This window comes from Hemitrygon akajei, chromosome 15, assembly GCF_048418815.1.
Source record: "Hemitrygon akajei chromosome 15, sHemAka1.3, whole genome shotgun sequence".
Classification (NCBI taxonomy): domain Eukaryota; kingdom Metazoa; phylum Chordata; class Chondrichthyes; order Myliobatiformes; family Dasyatidae; genus Hemitrygon; species Hemitrygon akajei.
The window spans coordinates 78,379,044-78,402,657 of NC_133138.1; the positions used below are offsets into that span (position 1 = coordinate 78,379,044).

Sequence of the window (23,614 nt, forward strand, 5' to 3'; positions counted from 1 at the left end):
TCAGTCATTTCTACCACAGATTATCTCCACTAATCCTAATCCAATTTTTTTTATCAGACACCATAGTCCATTCAGATAGTTTCCACCAATCATGCCATCTGCTTTGGTTGATTCAATAGCAAAACCTCTCCAGATAATACAAAGTCTACTGTAATTTTTATCAGAATATACAATTATCAGCATGCCTTTATGTCGACATTTTTAACCGATTAAAAATGACCTGTTGCAAAGTCAGCAAATTGTTGAGATACTTTTGGTCAAAACCTTTTGCTATTTTCATAAAAGTTTTTATACAATGAATAAATGAATGAATTAATTATCTCTACATGTCAGAATCAGGTTTAATATCACTAGCATATGTTGTAAATTTATTGTCTGTGCAGCAGCAGTACAATACAATGCAGAGAGAAAAACAGAATTTCAATAAATATATAATATAATAGTCATCTTCTTGTCAGGAAAAGTTGTGGCTGTTTCTGGCGTATGACCTTGTAGACATTTAAATAGTTAAATTAAGTAAGTAGTGCAAACATAAAAATTAAAAGAAAACTAGTGAGGTGGTGTTCGTGGAATAATTGTCCATTCAGAAATCAGATGGCAGAGGGGAAGAAGCTGTTCGTGAATCATTGAGTGTGTGCCTTCAGGGTCCTTACCTACTTCCTGATGGTAGCAATGAGAAGAGGGCATGTCCTGGGTGATGGAGGTCCTTAATGATGGATGCCGCCTTTTTGAGGCATCAATTCTTGAAGATGCTCTGGATATTATGTAGGCTAGTGCCCGTGATGGAGCTGACTAAGTTTTACAACTCTCTCTAGCTTAATCTGATCTGATTATATTGTGATTTCACAATACTTCTAGGTTTTATAAATAACTGCTGGTGATGTTTGAGTTGCCTACATCACAGTCAGTCTAGTAAACTCTTTTCTCTTCCACTAATGGCTGCTCCTATTTGGTTTGTTGCATTTAGCTTTTAAATAGGGTCATTGCTTCTCAGACCTGTCAAATGCTATTTCCCCCACCCCCGTTCTCATGCCACATGCATCTTACTCTACGTAGCGAAGATCGACATACAAGTTTGGTTGGAATTAGTAAAATGATAACTTATTGTAGATTTTATCTTTTGCCTTAGTTCAAGAGACGTAAAGATGGTTCAACGCATATGTGGCACTCCATAATGACACTGATCAGCAGTGCTTGTCCCCATCTATTAGCCTTTCCTGCAATCGTATTAGGTTGGCAATTATTTTGTTTTGGTTTGTGAGTATAGACTTCTTGGAGACCGCATGGGTTCCAATGCAAAAAAAAAATAACGCTTTCAATAAGAAGCAAATCTCCTTGTCAGGCATATTTGTGGCTCTTTCTGGCACCTGACTTCACTTTGTAGACTTCTTGGAGACTTTGCAATGGAAAGTAAAAACACAAATAGCATGGACAGCCACAGGTGGTTTTCCTTGTATCCTTCCTACAGTGATACTGTTGATGTCTCATTAATCTGAGCATTGCTGGCATGGGATGGATGAATTTTTCATTTGCCCAAAATCACAGCCCTTGCTCCTCATCTGGCGACCACATTGCAGTAATGTGTATTCCACTTGGTTACGCGTCACAAGAGTAAATAAAGAAACATTTCACTGTCTCCTGTCTCTCCAACTTTGCCAGCACTCCATGTAGGGAAGTGCGCAGGCATTTAAATTTGACCACTATTGGAGGGGCATGTTTAACAGATGTGTGTTGCGCACACCAGCATCATTGATGTACTTGCTGGTTACTGGAGACTCTGTGCCTCCACTTCCCACCCACAGCATCATCCCGTTGCCCTTCAACTACTGCCAAGAGACCTTTAAAGTGTATTTGATCTACCAGAATACTCTTAAGTTTAACATTTGATTCAATGAATTCCATGCCTGGCAAGAATACCTCAATATTGCCATTGAGCGCCAGATTACTAAACTTTGAGCTGGGACCTTTTGGAAAAATCCACTGCTGAAACAATTTGTGATCCAACAATTGTTTGATCACAAATTTCCTTGCATCGTTTTCTTTTTGAGGTGAATTGACTTGGCTAGAATCCAATTCAAATAAGCAAGATGTGTTGGTTATGAAGAGACCTTGTGAGCTCCCTGAAACCCTCTGGCTTTCTACCTAGACCTGAACAATACAGTCACACCGAAACAGTGCAGCCATACCTTCTCTAAGAACAGGCTGAATGAAAGATTAAACTGTTTTAAAGAACTGATAATTTCCTCCCCCTGCCCTTAAAATTCCACCCAGACGTGGTATTTCATATTTTCCTGATAAGCTTTTCCTGACATTTCTCTCAACCATAGGGAAATTTGTGCACCTGCATAATTCAGAAACAATGGACCTGTCATCGCGTTTTCAGCTCTCTGCAAAACTGGCATAGGATCCTGGCTCACTCCAGGCTTCAGACATATCAGCTCTGACCTTTTAAACCTTCTTTAAAACTGTAGGTTTACATAGAGATTCCTGTGTACTGCGCACAGAATCTTCGGAGCCAGAGTCTCCTGCAAAGTAATTCAAGGCCAAATGGAACAGGCAAAGTCAGGTTGGAATTCATCTGTGAAGTTGATTTTAATTGGTTTTAAAATGTGTTCAGGATGTGTGGGAGGCTTTCATTATCCCATTTGGAGAGGGAAGCATTCATTCTGATACGTGAATTAAACTTTATTTACATTTTTTCAGACATCAGGTTCCATGCTTTGCCCTTTATACATAAACTGCTTGTTGCATTTGCTTTCAGGGTTTGAATTTTGTTTCCCTGCCATTAGTTAACTTTCCTCATGTTTCCATTTGTGTAAAGACTGGCTAGATCTTCCATTTCATTCGTGCTGTGAATGAATCATCGGGTTAGGTGAACTCCTCTCTCATGTTCATGTGTAGGATGGCACCGTACCTCGAAGCTCTGTGTATCCCAGATTCAATCCTGATCTGTGGTGCTGTCAGACTTTTTCCACAAATAGGAGAAAGCCTGCAGATGCTGGAAATCCAAGCAACACACACAAAATTCTGGAGGAACTCAGCAGGCCAGGCAGCATCTCTAGAAAAAAGTACAGTCGACATTTCGGGCCAAAACCCTTCAGCAGGACATTTTGCACATGTGGGTTTCCCTTAGGGTACTTGGTTTCTTCTCATATCACAAAGGACCTTGGTTAATTAACCACTAGTTTGTTGGTGAATGATAGATGGTCGTTTGGGCGGGATGGGGATAAAGTTGATCTGAATGTGGGGAATATAGGTTATAGCAAAACTTAGCAGGGGAGTAGGATTACTGTGTAAACTAGCATGGATTTAATGGGCTGAATGGCCTTCTGTGCCATCGCAATAGATAACTTGAATTATTCTTTATTGTAACAAGAAGGTTGAAATAGCTGTCCGTTTTTCTTACCCACAAATCCTGCTGAGTAGCAAACATGATAGGAGGGAATTCGTGGCCTGCCAACACCGTTTTTACCCTGCAGTATAATTTCCAACTCGCCTAAGTACACCATTCAACCCCTCCCATCCAATGCAAAACAAAGCACCCAAATGCATGAGGTTTTTGTTTGTTCCAACCACGTATCCAATGTCATTTAGCACAAAACAGATGGCAAAGGAATATATAAAGAAAGCAGGATCAATGTTGTAGTTTACATCCTGAAGCTGGATGTCACAGGCATGCCTACTTCTTGGCTGTTGTTTATTAGATTAGCCTCTGTGTCAGGTCTGCTGAGAATGCAGCTGACCTGGGGACCTTTATTAAATGGCTTTGCCAAACATTTGATCACGGTTACACCTGTCCAGGGATTTTTGGATGCATGTCTTATTGTTTCCTGTTGACAGTGAAACAGCAGGTACAGACTTTCCCTTACAGGTCCAGGCATCAGGTTTCAATCGTGACCTGCACTCCTATACCCCTATATACATATACATACATACATACACACAGTATATTGAGATACAGGAAGCAATAGGCTCTTTTGGCCTTTCAAGTCATAGCACCCAGCAAACCCCAATTTAATATTAGCCTAATGCCAGGATAATTTACAATGGACAGTTAAAACCCCCAAATGGAACATCTTTGGACTGTGGGAGGAAACCGAACACCCGGAGGAAACCCAGACGGTCACAGGGAGAACGTTTAATCTCCTTACAGACAGTGGCAGGAAATTAACCTGGGTTACTGGTACTGTAAAGCGTTGTGCTAACTACTATGCTACCATGCCATGGGGAATTTGCACACTCTCCCTCTCAATTTTCCTCCCACACCCCAGAAATGTGCAAGTAGTAGGTTACTTGGGCACTGTAGTGAAGGTATCTGGTAAACCTGGGAACGCGGAGAGAAGGGAACGTGATTAGTGTAGATGGGTGTTTATTGGTCGGGCAGACATGGTGGGCTGAAATACCTCTTTCTGTGTCGTACTTCTCTAAGAAAGAAATCAAAAGCTGGGGCATAGATTTAAAAATATGGATAGAAAAGTTTTAGACAAATTGTTGGTCAAATGCAGTCATTTGGAACCAGCTTGGACAAACATCAAAGAACCTGCTTCCATGTTGTATCACTGCACTGACATGCTGTACATCTCAATGACCCTACTAACTGGTAGAGGGATCATTTACCCAGAGGAGCTCCGCCTGAAAGAGAATGAGAGGCAAACGCAATTGGATGTGCGGTTGAAGAACCATACTCCGACAGGCAGTAGGACCCAGTGCTGGGAGCCGGAACTCTGTTGGGTTGATCATTTTGGCAAGCATGGACATAATGGGCCAAATGGCCTCCTTGTCATTTAATTGTCTGATTCTTTGTATGGAAAGATTGGAGAGCGGTTCATGGGGCAGCACGTTAATGTAGTGGTTAGTGCAGTGCTTTACAGCGATTGGCTGTAAGATCAGGATTCAATTCCCGTTGAGTTTGTCGGTTCTCCCCGTGACTGTCTGGGTTTCCTCTGGGTGCTCCAGTTCCCTCTCACATTCCAAGGATGTATAGTTAGGTTAGTGGTGCCGGAAGCATGCCAACACTGTAGCACAATCTTCATGGATGTGGTTTGACACAAAACAGTGCTTTTTAATGCACATGTGACAAATAAAGCTAATCTTTGAATCTTTAAAACAAACCCATTTGTGCAATATCCTTCACCTCCTGAGTAACTGTTGGTTTAAAACTCCTCCAGAGCTGCTTTGAGAGAACAAAGGACTGTGAGCCCACGTGAATATGTTTATGTCAGGCAGTTGGGTCTGGTTGAGTCCTGTTAACATTACTTCATCAACTGCCTGTCATCACAGTAGGGTGACCCAAGGATCCTTAATCCCAAACTGCTGCAGATTTATAACCCTGAATGTGCACACTACGCTGTGAATATGGAGGCTTTGAAGCAATTGCAGTGCCTGTGATCACTGAGACTGGGGGTCATCCACAGTAGAGAAAGTGGCAAGTTAATGGGTATCTTTGCAAGTAAATGCTAACACTCTTGTGCGTGTTCTCGGTAGTGGCGCCGTGGGTTTCTAATAATCACTGATAAAGAGTGGACACTTTGTGGCCTCCAAGGAGCTCTGCAGAAAGCCGCATTAATCTAGAAGTATGCTCCAATGCTGTCTGTGATCTACCTTTGAGTTTGTATCAAAAATATATTATATTCTTAATATATGTACCTGTATGCAGTAACTATAATCAGGACATGACTTATCTCCTTTATTGTATCATCAATCCCTTATATTCTCTGAATAGGTACCAGTGCTTATTATTGTTATTGTTTCATTATTTTTGTATTTGCACAGGATGCTGTCTCCAGCACTCTGGTTGAACGGTCTTTCATTGATTCTGTTATGGTTATTACTCTATAGACTTACTGAGTATGCCCACAAAAAAATGAATCTTGGGGTTATATATAGTGACTTTGATAATAAATTTACTTAGAACTTTCAACGCTGCTCATTTTCCCTGCTTAAACATTTGAAGGTGGTTACATGGGGCCTTTTCCCTCAGACTCCAGTGGCAGCAGCACTTTAGACCGTGGTCTTTCCCAACAGAGCTTTTGTGGTGGCTCCACTGAACTTCAGTGCATCCCTCAGTACATTCTCCTGCACCTTGGAATGTGTCAATGGGCAGCATTTCCTCGCAGACATTAAACACTGGAGGGGTAGTAGATTTTGAGATGACCAAAGAGTTTCTTTAAAGAATCCTCTAGCTCTAGTTGATGCTTGCCTCATTGTGAAAACTGGGAACTCTTCCCTGGGAAGAATCCACCATTCACCAGAGTGATCTTGCACTTTATTCAAGAGAGGAATAAGAGGTGTGGTGGGAGATAGTTTGGATGGTGAATGGTGGATGGTTGGGCGGGAATGACAGATTTGCTAAGACAAGGGAAAGCAGTTTCACAGGCCTTCCCGACAAGGAATTCTACTATCAGATTTGCTGACCACTGACTGTGCTCGCCAATTTTGATATGTGTCCAGGTAACAAATGTTTAAGCCTTACAAAAATGTGCCTAATCCTATCAGGAAAATTAGAAATTTCTGATCACTGTGACATACGAAGGCCTTGATGACTGCACTGTAATTTACCCACTCTGTTTATTAAAGGTGGATATTCATTTGGCTGATGGCAGAGATGATGATTTGCTCTTCTGTGGATGCAGGAAAGCAATGGGATTTAATTCTGTATAATAATGTACCACCTCATTAGTGCACAGAAGCATGAAGCAAAAACAAATCAATTTTTACCTCAGACTCAACGGGTCTCTGTGCAGTTATATTCAGAAAAATGTTACTGTGACGGGAGATAAGGCAGCATTGCCATTTAAATTCAGGTTGGTTTAGTGCAGTTAAAGACATGTTCACAAATTGGGAGAGAAAGATTACTCAGGAACTACAGAGAATAGATGGTAACCTTCAAAATATTCAGGTCAACATTTCACACTACTTTTATAGGGGACAGAGGTAACAGGGTAATATTTTCCATAGCTCCAGTAACAATGATTGAAATTCATCTTGATGTAATTATCATTGTAAAAACAAAGAAAATTAGTATAACCATGCTAATTTTTTTGTTTTGAAACGCTTTAGTGAGCAGTTCACTGGGAATTGGAGAAACTCAGACATTTTCTGATGAGATAAATGTCAAATAACAAGTTAATTCAATGGAAACTGATACTTCAGAAATATGGTTATATACTAGGTTGTTGCTATCATTTTAGTAACAGTACATAGGACTATTATTGGAATTGATATATTTCCTGGCAACTTGTTTAGTATATTTTTGTTTATATGGTATGGAATTTTGACATAGCTGGGCAGAATTTTGCATCTGTAATTATGCCAAATAAATTTGGTGGAGCTGAGTTAACATCAGTGAAGATACAGTCTGAAAATGTAATATGCTCTGTTCAGTTTATGTCGTTGATAATAATCCATCTGCCTCAAGTTGTGAAGCTCAATAAATGTGCCTTGAGAGCACCCTCTACTGCTGATTCTCTTCAAATGTAGTGTGAATATATACGTTTGGGGTAGTTTGCCTGACTGCACTCCTGTGAGACCTCAGGCGATGTTACCTACCCTCAGTCTGCAGCACTTTCAGCACAGCAGAACGCTTGGTTTTAAAGTCCTCACGGTGTTGAGGAACAGCACACCACAGAAAAGGCTGTTGGGACTCATTGAAACCATCCCAACCTTCAGGCACTCACTTGCACTAATCTTACACTAACCAATTAACCTGCTGACCTGCATATTTTTGGGATGTGGGAGGAAACCAGAGCACCCTGAGGAAACCTATATGGTGACAGAGATAAACTGCAAACTCCACGCAGGCAGCACCAGAAGTCAGGATCGAACCTGGGTCACAGGAGAGGTGAGGCAGCAGCACTACTTGTGTCTCTGTCTAACCACATTTACTTGCTTACTTACTGTACGACAACACAGAAGGAGGCCATTCTTCCCATCAGATCCTTGCCTGCTCCCAGCAGAAGAATTTCAACATTCCCATTTTCCTCCTTACTTCTCTATGGTATGGAAATTACTCTCTCACATGAGCCCAAACACTTCCCTTTGATAGCAGAATAGAAAAACAAGGATGTAATGTTGGGACTTTATAGACCACTGATGAGGCCTCACTCGCAGTATTGTGAGCAGTTTTGGATGCCTTATTTTATAAAGGGTATACTGAAACTGGAGAGGGTTCAAAGGAAATTCACAGAAGTAATTCCGGGATTAAACGGCTTGTCGCATGAAGAGCATTTGATGGCTCTGGGTCTATATTCACTGGGATCCATTGAAAACTATCGGATGGTGAAAAACTTTTACAGAGAGGATGTGAAGAGGATGTTTCCTATGGTGGGAGTGTCTAAGACTAGAGGACACAGCCTCAGAATAGCGGGAGTCCTTTTAGAACAGAGATGAGGTGGAATTTCTTTAGCCAGAGAGTGGTAAATCGGTGGAATTTGTTGCCACAGGCAGCTATGGAGGCCAAGTCTTTATGTATATTGAAGGCAGAGATTGATAGATTCGTGATTGGTCAGGGGATGAAGGGATATGGGGAGAAGGCAGGGGACTGGGACTGAGAAGGCAAATGGATCAGCCATGATGAAATTATGGAGATGACGATGGGCCAAATGGCCTAATTTTGCTCCTATATCTTATGGTCTTGTTATTGGAGAAGTTTTGAATGTTCTGCATTTGTAGTGTGGAGAAACGAAATAATTTGGGCGTCACTGATACTGTGTTTGATCTATGTACTTTTCACATAGGTTCATTGCTTTTTTTTCTGAATTTCTTTATCAGACGACTCAACAGGAATAAACTTCAGGTCCTTCCTGAACTGCTTTTCCAGGGCACCCCAAAGCTTTCCCGACTGTGAGTAACCAAAAAATTAAGTTATGGCTTCATACAGTTTCTTCATTCTTGTTTTTATAAAGAATTGTCTTTTTGAATCAATTTAGTTTATAATATAGCTGTGCAGTGGGAAAATGTGTCTACAGAGTTTCACAATTGATCAATCAATGCCTTGTTTGTTTGAGTTGGTTGGTCTGCCATCTAATTAGGAAACTGCTTACTCAAGTTGTTTGAATAATTGTCCAATCAAGAAATAATTTGTTTGTGCTATTGACCTGACCTGAATGTTGCTGGAAAGTTCAGGATATAATTTGCATAACTTTTAAAATATGTTTCTCTTCATTCTTTTCAATGCAAGTTGTAAGAGTACATTTTAACATACAAAATCAGCCACCCTTTACAAAATGTTGCCAGGGGTAATTTTTGTGTAATTAAAAACGTGCATCCTGAGCAATGGCATTTATTGTGTTAGGTTAAATGGACTTTTTCATCTCCATAAGAAATAATGTTTTGCAGTTTTATGTCATCTTGTTGTTGTTTACTTATATGTTTCCTTGAATCAGGGCTACAAAAATCATGCATATTTTTGGATTCTCTTTTAAAAAGTGACAACGTGTTACAGGATTCCATAATTAGAGGAACAGAAAGCAGATTCTGTGGACGTGAAAGAGCCACCCAGATGGTCTGTTGCCTCCCAGGTACCAGACTTGGGGATGTCTTAGATCGGGGCCATGGCATTCTAAAGGGAAAGATTGAACAGTCAGAAGCTGTGGTACATGTTGATATAAATGACATGCAGTATTGTGCAACAGTCTCAGGCACATATATATAGCTAGCGTGCCTAAGGCTTTTGTACAGCACTGTATTTGTAAACATGGAGTGGAGAATGCGTTTGTAAATCTGGCAGAAGCAAAGAATGTTGGGGAAAGCGAGGGTGGAGTGCACGGGAGGTGTGTGGGACAGGTGGCAGAGAAGGATTACCTGGGTCGAGGGTCGAGGGTGGAGCGGGTGCAGACACACCCAGCCTTGAGACAGCAGGCAAGGTCTTTTGATTCCAAACAATTAGTTTATTGATAATTACAGAATGTCTCTCTGATACTTCCCTTTCCCTTCTCCTTTTTCCAACCATGACTCCCCTCTCCCTGCCCCCTTCTCACTCTCAGCCCGAAATAGAGACCCGTATCGGAGGGACATGGAGTCCTTGTTCAGGATTCCCTAAAGATTAACTTGAAGATGAGTCAGTAGTAAGAAAGGCAAAAGCAATGTTAACGTTCATTTCGAGAGGACAAGAATACAAAAGCAATGATGTTATGCTGAGGCAATGGTCTGACTGCACTCAGAGTCTTGTGAGCAGTTTTGGGTCTCTTATCTAATCAAAGGTGTGCTAGCATTAGGCAGGATCCAGAGGAGGTTCATGAGCATGATCCAGGAATGAAAGGGTTAACGTATGAGGAACATTTGATTGCTCTTGGCCTGTACTTGCTGGAGCTTAGAAGAATAAGAGGGGTTCTCATTGCAACTTATAGAATATTTAAATATCTGGTTAAAGTGGACATGGGGAGGATGTTTTCTATAGTGGGGGAGTCTAGGGCACAGCCTCAGAACTGAAGGACATTCTCTCAGAAAAGAGATGATGAAAAATTTCTTCAGGCAAAGGGTGGAGAATGTGTGGAATTCATTGCCACGGACAGCTGTGCAGGCCAGGTCATTGGGTATATTTAAGGTGGCGGTTGATAGGTTCTTGATTAATCAGGGTATCAGAGGTACAGAGAGAAGGCAGGAGAATGGGGTTGAGCGGGGTTTAAACAGTTGGAGGTTCTCCTATTAGAAAGTAAAGAATGTGTTTAAGTCCTCAGGAGGGCCATGAGTGGCTCTTCATTTTATTTCAGTTGCTTTTACATGAGTGATACACCACTGTAGATTACCAAAGCAGGATTTTACCAGCTTGCCTGTTGACTATTGTTTTACTTATTGGCAGAGTCCCACCTAGCTAACCTGGGTGCTAGAACTGGTCACTTCATGCCTTATGTAACTGTCTTTAAAACAAAGCACCTTCTGTTGTGATGGAAGTGTTAAAAAGCTTACTAAATCACTTTTACAAACTCACAGCTCCCGGTAGGACATATCCCAGAAGAGGATTCTCTTTTGAATTCCCATTTAATTTGTTCCTTGTGATTTGTTTCCTTGGTACTTGCAGCCCATTATGCCACTGGACAGCAACGACGATCCTCCATCTCTGGCACTGTTTAGAACTTGTTTCATCATGTCAGTAGTTCTGTCTCGGTTTTCACGACGAGCAGTCACACAAGTCAGGAATACCATCACACTCAGATATAGAAGATGCTTCATTACTGTTTCCGTAACAATTCTGTTTTACCATTCAGGGTTGCTAGCCCTGAGCTGAACCTCCGAACCTGGAGGACCAGTGGACCATTCTTAGTCTGTTCTATACCCTTTGACCTGTTTGGTATGGGTGACCCTACCAAGAGCCAAAGCATAAAGCCCAGACTTCAGCCAAAATAGCTCTCCAGGTCATAGCAGCATGCAAGCCTCTAAACCATGATAAGGTTGTGGTCCTTTTGAAGAGTGTTTCCTTAGAGCCCTTGCTTTTCTAGCTAAGGTAGGTTGTATATGAAACATGATAGTCTTTAAAGGTAAACTGTTGAGGTAAAGCCATATCAATACCATATGCATCATAGTGTAATATTTTGATTTAGAAATTAATGAACATACATAAAAAATTGGGAGCAGAAATACTCCAATTGTCTTCTGCTCTGCCATCATGCCCAATTTGATTGCATCCACAGCTCTACATTCATATCCACCCTTGGTAAGCTTTCAGCTCTTTCCTTATCTAGAATCTACCAACTGTATCTCTGTCGGAAAAGTATTCAAAGACACTGTTTTCACTGCTAGGAAAATAAGAGTCCCAAACCTTTTGACACTTCTGCAAGAAAAAATTCACCTTAATTAGGTGACCCCTTATTTTTAAGCAGTGCCTCTTATTTTCTATCCTTCCAGAAGAGAAATCATTTTCTCCACATCCAGCCCTTCAGGATCTTCTATATTTCAGTGAACTACCATTTCACTCTTCAAAACTCTGGTAGATAATCTCAGAAAGGAGTTTATTTTATAGTTCTTTGCAGCAATGTCATAAATCTAATATGCACATTCAATCTTTCAAAAAATCAATCTTCTGTTTAAACAAGCTCATTGTTTTTGTAATATATCCTTGTTTTCCTTGTGCCCATTTTCATTTTCTCTCCTAATACTGTCCTTGAGCTATTTTTTTTTAACTGAAAATGCCATTGTAAGTACTTGAAAAACAGAAAATGCTTGAAACAATTAACAGTTCATGCTTTAGGGTCATCGCTCTGGTGCCTGAAATGTTAACTCTTTTTCTTTCTTCATAAATGCTGTTTGACTTACTGAGCATTTACAGCATTTCATGTTTTTTTATCTCGGATTCTCAGCAGCTGCAGCTTTTGATGTCCTTGTTAATACATGCTGCTCTTATTAGAAACTTATGTTTCTGAACAGAACTTTTGAGCAGAAAGTTATGTTAATAGCCCAAAGAGCTAATCTTACAATATTCCCTTCTCCTGGCTCTGCCAGGGCAAGGTGGCAAGGTGCCAAGCAGAGGCCCAACTTTCTCCACTGGAAAGGAAATAAAAATTAGAACACAAGTTTTTGCCTGGTCGCTCTGTAAGCCTCCTGGTAATTGTTAGAAAAGTGCTGCTGGCAGCAGCCTCTTAGGCCATCGTACTATCTGTGTAGCTGGAACTACTGCTTGGTCCAAATGGGGAATAACGGGAAAGGGGGGGGGGGGGTGGTGAGAACAACAGCTCAGAATGAATTTAGACATTTCCATCGAGGCTAATGTCTGATTCAGCAATCTGTAACACTCTGGCATTTTACTGTATGATTGTCCAAATTTTCCCTAGTAAAATCATTTGATTTTGAATCTATTTTAACGCTAATCACAGTCCTGGTGTTACTGTTTTCTCTCACTGTAGGAGTTCTGTTCTTGAAACAATCAGGAAATGGAGACTGTGTGCTTTTAGAAGTTCTCCAAACCTGATCATTAGAGAGTTCCTTGCCAGGGTAAAGAACCGTTTCAGTCATCTCCCTTCCTCTTGTGCCTCTCCATACTGCACTGACAGAGGCTTGTAAAATTGTTAATACATGTTATACATTGTTAATCATCAATTGCTTGACTGATCAGGCTCAGAAATACTGGGCAGCACTCACCTACAGCTGGAGGAATTCAGTAGGTCTGGCTGCATCTACGGAAATGAATAAAGAGTCGACATTTCGGGCCAAGACCTTCCATCAGGTCTGGAAAGGAAGTGGGAAGACGCCAGAATAAAAAGTTGGCGAAGGGGAACTAGCTAGAATGTGATAGGTGAAGCCCGGTAGGTGGGAAAGGCAAAGGGCTGAAGAAGGGTGGAGGAGCACACCTCATATTCCATTTAGGTGGCCTTCAGCTCAATGGCATGAACATCAATTTCTGTTTTTTTGTCTTTCTTTCTCTTCCCTTCTCCCTTCCGTTTTCTTCTAGTCCCCACTCTGGCCTCTCAACTCTTCTCCTCACTTATCACCTCCCCTGGTGTCTCTCCTCCTTTCCTTTCTCCCATGGTGCACTCTCCTCTCCTATCAAATTCTTTCTTCTCAGGCCCTTAAATGGCAGTCTTCCTTACAAGCATACCAGCCAATTTATAAAATTGATGGACAAAAATAAACACACACCTGAATTATATCAATAACTTAGGGGAAAATTGACATGCTTGGGTACAAAGTAATCCAAAGCTTGGCAGGTTCTATTTTCCTGTCAGAGGCCAGATGAAATCAAGTGTAATAAAAAAACAATAACATTTAAATCCTGAGATAACAAGTACATTTACAACATGTCACTGGCACTCTTTTGAAGAGCTGGTACTCTCACTGAAACAAAACCAATTTAGCCCTTCTTGCCAGAAGCTAAGCCATGTGTCTGCATCATTCTCAAGTGAAATTATATCTAACTTAAACCTGTGAAGTATAGTGTCTATTATTCCCCAATTATTCATTACTGCTATGTGTGATTTCTTTAAAAAACATGTTTTTACTATTGAAGTTCAAAAGAATTTTGCAAAGTTGATCGATCAGTAAAACAGGTCCCAAAAAGAGCCATGGAAGCCTCAGGTTGTGACTCCATCTTTCATCTGAGGTGAGCTTGTCAGCCCAGTGATTGAAAGCAAAGCTGTGTGGTTGTTGGAAACAATCTGCTTCTCATCTGAACCCAAGCATCATTTTGTTCATTCCAGAATGCTTTCCTTTTTCCCTCATTTTCCTTTAAACATAAGGAAAAAAGCCTCTGTAGGATCAGATAGTCTTCGCAGATTATTTTCCGATTCTGGATTTGTTTAAAAATTAGAGGTTGCAGAAGCCCCATATCTGCGTGGCAGATGGATTCCATTTGAAGCTGGTCCTGGAATCTCATCTCCAAGACACTGAATCCCTGGATATCATTTCCACTTCTCAAGGTTAATTTACCCTGACCAGGCCTCTAGGCCTTCATTTGATTAATCACCTTCAAAGCAAGTTCAGTGATGTTTAAAAGCCTGGAATAGTTATGGGCTTGTTGATGAGGTAGTATTCGTATTGTATTCTGCCATCCGCTTTGTTTTGCAGTGTTTTCATGGTTCAGAAGATGAGAGCAATTATTTTACTTTAAGAAACACAGACCTTTATTTATTTATTTAACAAATGGTTGCCCTGCAGGTTATGTCATAGACCCCTTGCTTAATGGTATTGGTCCATGACATAAAAAATGTTGGGAACCCTTGTTGCCCAGAATTGCTTTCATTGTATTAGGCTTGGCTGTCTAGCATCCTTCTCTCATTGCAATGGATCTTTAAGTGTACCATAATTCTCGTACTTTTGGTGCCTGGTTGATGGAGAGAGTTACCTTTAGTCGTCAGATTTATTCCAATGTTCAAGGTACAGTGAGATAAAGTTGCAATGAAAAAAATTATGTAACAGTTTCACAGACATTTAAGTACAGATAATGCACAAAATATAAATTATAGAGAAATTACTCAAGATAGTGAACAGCGAAAGAAAGACCATGCAAAACAGGACATCAGTGCAACAAAAAAAAAACATTCAGAGACAAGTTCATAGTAGTGAAAGACATGGTCCGTAGCGTTCCACTGCTGAGCTGAGGTTAGAGTTGGGCAAGTAGGATCAAGAAGGTAGTGGTGGCAGACAAGTAGCAGTTCCTGAACCTGGTGATGTGGGACTGCAGGCTTCTGTACCTCCTTTCCAGGAACTGGAGGAGGAAATGATCCAGTGTGTGCTAGGAGTGGTAAGAAGGAAGAGATTAGCCAGGAATAGGTATGAAAGGAAGTGTAACCTTGATGAATCTATGCAAGATTGAAGTACTCAAGATTGTTTAACGTAATTTTCAGTGTCAGGGAGGATGAAATAATTGTTACTCCAGATCTGGTCCAGCACAAAAAAAACACAATTAAGATGAAATCAATAATAAAAAACACAGTAAATATAAATACATAAGGTAACTTGCAGTATATACCAACACATATCTATACATGAGGTGACTGATAGGAAATGATAAAGTAGTGCTGGTTGGGGTTGTGGAGGGGAGGGTTAGTGAATGGAGGTATTGATCAGCTTTACTGCTTGGGGAAAGTAACTGTTTTTGAGTCTGGTGGTCCTGATGTGGATGTTACGTAGCCTCCTCCCTGATGGGAGTCAGACAAGCAGTCCATGAGAAGGGTGGGTGTTACTTCATGATGTTACTGGTCCTTTCCTGGCACCTTTCTGCATAGGTGTCCTTGGTGTTGGGTGCCCGTGATGCATTGGGCAGTTCTGATGACCCATCATAGAGTCTTCCATCTGCTGCAGGACAGTTTCCACACCAAGCAGTGATGCAGCAAGTTGGGATGCTCTCTACTGCACATCTGCAGAATGACGTGAGTATAGATGTGCAAAGTCCAGCTCTCTTCAGCCTCCCAAGCAAGTAGAAGCATTGGTGAGCTTTCCTGATTGTGTAGAATGTGCTCAGGGAGCACGAGAGGTTGTGCCAGATATGCACTTCCAGGAGTTTCAAAACTGCTCGCAGTTTCCGCTACTATGATGCAGATGAAAAGAAATTTGTGAGTGGTGTGAGTTCTTCTGAAGTCAATAATCATCTCTGTGATCTTCTTGACAGTGAGGAAGAGGTTACCTGTTTGGCACCAGGTCCCAAGCTCTTCCATCTCCTTTCTGTAGGCCGTCTCATCATTGTTAGTGATGAGCCCCACCACTGTTGTCTCATGGGTGAACCTGACAGTGTGATTACTCGGGTGTTTGGCTCTACAGTCATGTGTGAGCAGAGTGTACAGCAGTGGGCTGAGCACACAGCCCTGGGAGGCCCTCATGTTGAGGATGATGGAGGGAGGAATGGCTGTGCATCCTAACTGTCTGAGGTCTGTTGGTTTGAAAGTCTAACATGCAGGAGCACTGTGGTCTATTTAGACCAAGGAGAAGGAGTTTGTTCACCAAGGTCTTTGTTAAAGATAAAAAATAAGTGTCTTTTTTCTCTAGCTGTGTCAGGGCCAGGTGCATGACAAATGCTATGACATCTGTCGTAGAGCAGTTCTATCGGTAAGCATATTGGTGAGTGTCCAGTGTGGCAGGAATGTAGAAGAATGGAGATGTAAGACTGGGCCAGTGAACCACATCGACGTTCTGCAGGCTGTTTATAAATTAACTTTGAACTTTTGGTAAGTGCCAGTACCAGCCATTCAAAGTGCTTCATGACGATTGGTGTTTGTGCTAACCGGCAGTGGTCGCTTAGTTCTGAAGGTATGCAGTTCTTCGGTACAGGGATGATGGTGGCTGATCTGAAGCACGTGAGGAGAGCAGCCTGGATGAGTGAAGTGTTGAACATGTCTGTGAAGCCATCAGTGTGCTCAGTCTCTGAGTACTTGGTCTGGGATATTATCTGCCCCTGCCACCTTACATGGCTTAACTCTCTGCAGAGTCCTTCGCATGTCTGCTGATACAGACAGTGGCCGCTCACCAAGGAGAGGGGTCGCTTTTGTGGCCGGCATTGTGTTGCATACCTTGAAGCATGCGTAAACGTTGTGTACAATGTCAAGGAGGGAGGTATCACTGGTACAGACAACTCTTGGACAGTCAGTAATAACTTAGATGCCGCTGCAATTTGTTAACAGGCAGGTGTTCCTGAATTTTTGGTTTGTATGCAGTCTTTGACCTCTTAATGCCCAAGATGAGGTTTCTGCAGACTGCTCTGAGAGCTGTTCTGTCACCAGACTTGAAGGCAGCATCCCAGGGTTTTTGTAGGAAGTGCACGTCTGCATTCAACCAGGGCTTCTGTTTGGGTCGCGAGATGACCCTTCTTGAGGTACTAATGTTATATCTCAAAGCACAATATTGTACACAAAGAACAATCAACCCTTGTTCTATCCAGAATCTAGGGCAGGAAGATGAGGACGAGCGGTTATATTAACAAGAGATGGGCACAGGGCAGAGTAGGTGTGTCAGAGAACAAGGGAGGTGTCTGGGAGTGTGACAGTACTTGTGCAACTGGGATAACAAGGGACAGTTGTGTGCGTTAACAAACTATGATAATGGCAAAAGTTACTGCTGACTCCACCCACCCTAGCAGTCACCTATTCATCAGATTGCCATGGGGAGATGCTACAAGTCCATCACCACCAGGACTACAGGTCATCTGCGAAACTTCTTTCTTGAAGCTAACCAGCTTCTCAAGAAAGCTCGTTCAGGTATAATACCCAGCTGTCCTTGCACAACAAACATTAGGTGGTCTTTCCTGATTTCTTTGGTTTTGTTGATAATTATTGAGCCTGTTCATCTGTTCACATTTATTTAAGTTAGACTATAGATGTTTGCACATTTGACAGTTCCGTTAATTGTTGATAGCTCATGGCTGTTTGCAGTATTGTCTTGTAAATTGTTGGTTGCTGTTGTGGTGTCTGTAATAGCATTGCCCTGTGGTTTGTGCTTGGCATTGAACCACAGTCAATTCTGGTATGTTCCACATACTGACAATAAAGTGATTCTGATTCTGATTTTATAATCTGTGAACTGGGAGAAACAATTAGAACTTCTCTGAAATGTCAGAATCAATGGATGGACAAGAACTGAAAGGTAATATTTCAGCTGTGCACAAGAAACTTTAAATTTGCCTTCTGTGCTCTTGTCATAACCTAAGGGAACTCAGACGAAAGAGGAGAAAAATATAGCCTCCCTGAGGGAGACATGTGCGCTAGGTAAGTGAGTAATCATCGTTACACAAGCAATGTGAGGCCCCTGGGCTGCAAGTCTGTGGTCAGTGAGTTTTCATCTAACATGGTTAGAGAAATATGATTTTGTGTTCAAGAGCATTTAGAAAAAACAATTATTGCTATACATTGTCACGTAGCCCGCAGCATCTGTGCGTGCTTCATTGTGGCTTCACCACAAAGATTGGGCTAAGGAGACATTTTGCATGCTGTAAGTTGCAGATCTGAAACCAATTGCATACAATCCAATATTCTGGTGTGCAGACGAGCTGATGGTGGAGGACTGTTAAATGTTAAGGAACCATTGCAATCGACCTTTTGGAAGTGAAGATGTGTTTTGACAATACTGCGGTATTACACTGCATTTGGGTCTCTGCCATACAACACTATGCAACAATTTTGCATTGAAGGCATGGTACATATTATTGGATCAATGCGTGGCCTACTTCCACATCCAGCAAAGTTACTGGTCTGCTTCCAGTTTTTGCAGGAGATTTGAGATGCTTTGTTTCCCTTCCTCCACAAACAAGTCAGTTGTTGCCTTTTCTGAAAGAGCCTTCGATTCCCATGTTTAGAGGTGTTGGTTCATCATGTAGAGCAGGGGGTTCCCAACCTGGGTCCACAGACCCCTTGTTTAATGGTATTGATTCATGGCATAAAAAAGGTTGGGAATCCATGATGTATAGGGCAAAAGTAGAAAAGAAAAAAATAATTCAAAGTTCTTAGTAGTTCTAGGGAGGGATCCTCTATGGGACCTAGTGGCACCTCAGAACTCTTCTTACTGCAGGGGAAGTATGTTGTCCTTGAACTCGAGGGACTGTCTAAGAGGAAAAAATAATCTCAATATTGGTGGAGTAGGATTGATTGGCATCCAGTGATTGTCTGACTCACCCGTGGTCTTGTTCCTTGCCAGCTACATTGGTTACGATCCCAATGCTTGTGACCCAGGTTATTGTCAAGATTGTACCAGCCATAGTAATGAATGGAGGATAATTGCTTTTGTTAAAATGTATCATCATTTCTCTTGAGGTGATTGCATTGTAAGACTTTTGCCTCCTATTCAGTGTGTACAACTTCCACTTATTTTGTTGCTCGCAAAACGCTTGTCAAAGGCTAAACACTTACAAGTAAATAGTCTGGAAGAGCCTTTTGGATGTTTTAACTCCAGCAAGCACATTATTAGATCTATCCCTTGCATCTTGTGGCATAGAGATAAAAGAGCTTGCAAGGGAAGGGAGGAGGACAGCCCTGTTTATTTGTCTCGCCGCGCCATTGCCCCATCTCAAATTGACAAAATCACTCTCAGTTCAAAGTGTGTGAGAGTAATTGCAGTGTGCGTGTGCTGTAAAGCAAATTACCAGGCGATCCTTGTTACAAACGTATGATAATTGAAAGGTTCGGTGCTGCATTAAAGCATCAAAAATTTTCAACACAAAACCTAGCTCTGGTTGATGGAAGTTGTTCTGTAACTAATTACAGAGGAATAGCTGATTTTATCTTGCTGCATTTTCATTTCCTTTTATTTAAATCTGGGAGGTGCTACCTGCTAGAAGGGTTGTTGTGTGTTCTGTCCCTCTGAGAATGTCATTGATAAATCAGATAGCCTGTTAAATGGACTTTACTTATTGATTATTGAAATGGACTCTCACTAAAGTCCTGAACAGGAGCAAAGACCTTCTGATTCAACTTGGATGTTTTGCAGAAGAAAAGATCACCTTCCAAACATCCCGTGAATTCCTCACTGCAACTGTAATGAGCCCTTTGACAATACACTTTCCTGACTGTAATACTTTAGAAACAGAAAAGCAAAATACTGTGAGTGCTGGAGGTATGAAACAAAGTCAGGAGATGCTGGACATTCTCAGGCCAGGTATATGGGAAGAGTCAATATGCTTTGTTTACGAAAGAAAAACATCTACCAATGCATCACCTTCTTTTTCTGAAGTAGGGGAAGTACAAAAGGATGTGAAACAAGGATATTCTGTGATTGGGTGAAAGTCTGGAGGGATTAGATGAACTACAGTACCGTGCAAAAGTCTCGGTCACATATTTCTAGCTAGGGTGCCTAAGGCTTTTGCGCAGTACTATATTTGTCAATGTAGGGTGACAGGGAGTTTGTAAATCTGGTGGGAGCAAAGGATGTTGGGAATGGTGAGGGTGGAATGCCATGGGAGGGGTTTGAACAGATGGTAGAAAAGGATCACCTTGCCGTTCCCCTTTTCCCAACCATGATTCCCCCTTCCCTGTCTCCTTCCTACTCTCAGGTACAATAGTGACCAGGTTTGTCATCATTTTCATGTCATGAAATGTGTTTTACTTGCAGCAGTACAGTGCAATACATAAAGTTAATACAGTACTGCGCAACATTCTTAAGCACCCCAACTATATATATGTGCCTAAGAGTTTTGCATAGTACTTATTTAGATATTGAGATATAGCATGGAATTAACCCTTCCAGCCTTTCAGGCTGCACTGCCCAGCAATCCCCCAATTTAATCCCCACCTAATCATGAGGAAATTTATAATGACCAATGAACCAGCTGTGCAGTACTGTAAATGCAAAGTGAAGGGGGATGATAACTGTGCGAATGAAACACAGGAGGAGTCTAAATGAGGTGTTAATAGAAATTTCAGAATCCATATTTGACATTGGTAAATTCAATGGTGTGCTTGGTACTATATAATTCACCATAATGTCATCTATACACCACTCAAGAACTGGCCTAGAGTGCCTCCCTGTCTTATTCCACTCTGTTATCGGTTGCCTTTTATTTTACAATTGTATTTCATCCCTACAACTCTTAACCTAAATCCTCCATTTTGCTGGCGCCTTCCTGTCCTCTGATGTCCTGTTCAGCTTTTTGCCTTTTCACCTTCTACTCATCAGGTCTTAAAGTAAAGAGATGCATTTTTACACATGCCTTGTGTAATAGTCCAAGTTAAATACCTGACATTTCAGCAGGAATCACTGCAACAGATATTTCATCTCACATGCAGGCAAGCAGGGAATGGCCTCATGTATTGTAGATGTTTAATGAGTGACCATCTTGCTCATTCAGTATAAATACATGCAGAACTAATATGCCAATAATGGAATGATTCTGCAGGAACTGGTTACTGACATGATGGGAAGGAAGCTGACCTGTAATTGAGAATGATCAAAGCCAGGCTGCATCCAAAGTGATTCACTTTGGTATGCATTACAGAAAAGAAGAGATTTTGTTAAATGGTGAAGTACTGGGTAGTCTTGGTATTCAAAGGGATGTTGAGGTGCAGATACATATCACTGAAAGCCAGCAAGGAGGTGCAGCAAGTAACTGTGAGGGCAAATGTTAGCCTTTATTATTAGAGGATCTGAATTCTGGAGTAAGGAAGATGAATGGCCTAGAAAGGATCATCATGTATGGCACGACATCTCTGCATGGCATGGAAACAAAAGCTTTTCACTGTATCTCGGTCCAATTCCATTTCCAAATAGTTTTTGCCTTAGCCTGATCAAATTAAGCTCTCTGATTTTGATCTAATTTGGAATGATTTTCTTCTTTTCTCTGCATCACTCTAGTGAAAGTTTTATTTGGCTTCATCTCAGGAATAATTGAGAATTATTTACCATGCTGGTGGTGATTTTTAAAGGCTGGCATCAGCAATGAATTGATTTTATCTTTTCTCATTCTATTCCCATCGCTGCCGAAGAGGGTGATTTTTTTTTGGTGGGGGAGCAATTCTGCAAGCGATGTCTCTCTGGCAGTAGTTCAGCCAGGCACTTGTCTACTTACAGGGACTGTGGGTGTTGGCAGTAAATGACATCAGATTGCCCCTCACAATCATGTCTCATCCTGCCGTTGGCCATTGTACACATAAACCACAAGGATTCCTAGTGAGTAATCACAGAAAAATAGAATTTTGTAGCACAGAAGGAAACTATTAACCCATCGTGCCTCTTCAAGGTTTCTGAAAGAGCTATTCAATTAGATAGACCCCCATGAACTTTCCCCTGAGCCCTGCAAATGTTTCCTTTTCAAGTATTTATCCAATTCCCTTTTGAAGGGTATTACTGAATCTTTCAAGCGGGACATTTCAGATTGTTGAAAACGAAATGCATTTGTTCAGATTTTCCCAGCATCCCACTTTCCTTTTGTTGAACATTGCAAGGGCGATAGTTAAAACTGATAGTAAGAATTTTTTTCCCCTTATCAGAGGTGTTTAAAATTAAGGAGCATAGATTTAAGGTATGAAGCCAAAAGGTAGAAGGTATTTGAAGGTTTATTTTTTACCCAGAGGGTGGTTGGAATCTGGAATAAGCACCATGAATGGATGATGGAGGCATAGACTCCTTGAACATTTAATACGTGTCTGAACAAGCATTACAATTGCCAAGGCATTGACAGCTATGGATCAAGTGCTGGTAGTTGGATTAGCATTGATGAGTGTGTGCTTTGTGGTCATCATTGACTTGATGGGCTGAAGGGCCCTTATTTTTTGTGATACCCAATTCTGCTTAACCCAGAGGCATTGAAATTAATTGTGCCCAGCTGTTTCCTAACTGCTAGACCTTTCCCGAGACCACTGATAGTTCTCCATAATTGAAGTTCACTTCATAGCATTCCGGAAACAAAATAAGCTCCAAAAAGAGTGAAAAATATTTAAAATTATTGATTACATTCAAAAATATATAAAAGTAATATGCATTTTTCCCACTACCAGTTTGTTACATTTAAGCTCATATAATGAAATAAACTCGCACTTAAACCTTCCTCATGTCCAAGCAGGACACCTCCCCGGCAGTAGATGCAACTCAGAATTCCTTCCCAGGCAAGGACCAAGTGCCATGCTAGAACAGTTAATGGAGACAGGCAGATTCTGTTGGGGGATGATTCCAATCTAGTGTCTGCTTCCTGATCTGGTGATGGCCTCCTTACACAAAATCTTCCTTGGATCACTCCAGAGAAAACAATTTCTGAACAAAAGGAATTCTTGTCAAAGTCAAGGTTTGGGGTTGGGATCCGTGACATCTGAACTCTGTTACTAGCTGGAGATTTTATACCTCTTTGTATTTACTCTCACTGTCAGATGGCAGACTGAATATTTCATCAGATAATCTGGTTTTTATTTCATTTTGAAACTCTGCAGATCTGAAGTTGGAATTCTATTTCTAATTACTTTTGTATGTTTTCCCACCCCGTATCTATGCCAATGTTTGCCAGCTATGTTAGAAATCGTATGAAAGTCTTGCTTTGCAATGCAACACAATGAGAACTCAGAATATCGTGCTTGTTCATTGACTGGTTGCTACGTATTACATAATGCAAAGGGTTTTTTGATGACTGATTGGTGAGCTATTTTGTGAGGGTTCTTTGTTCATTAGGGGTTACATGTCCAGTCGCTGGTGAGTTCTGTTCTAGGTGATATCAGACCCAGCTCTATTGGGGTCCTTATCATAATTTCATGAGTGGGCAGGTGGTTGGGTGCAGGGATGGTGA

At 41.3% G+C, this 23,614-nt stretch overlaps 1 protein-coding gene across 1 annotated transcript in view; it reads left to right on the forward strand.

Moving 5' to 3' along the window:
* LOC140739492 (slit homolog 3 protein-like) overlaps positions 1-23,614 on the forward strand; it is a 611,537-nt gene that overhangs the window by 81,987 nt on the left and 505,936 nt on the right. Inside the window, exon 4 of the mRNA XM_073067845.1 lies at positions 8,770-8,841. Within this exon, the coding sequence (XP_072923946.1) occupies positions 8,770-8,841 (72 nt within the window). The remainder of the gene's footprint in view (positions 1-8,769; positions 8,842-23,614) is intronic.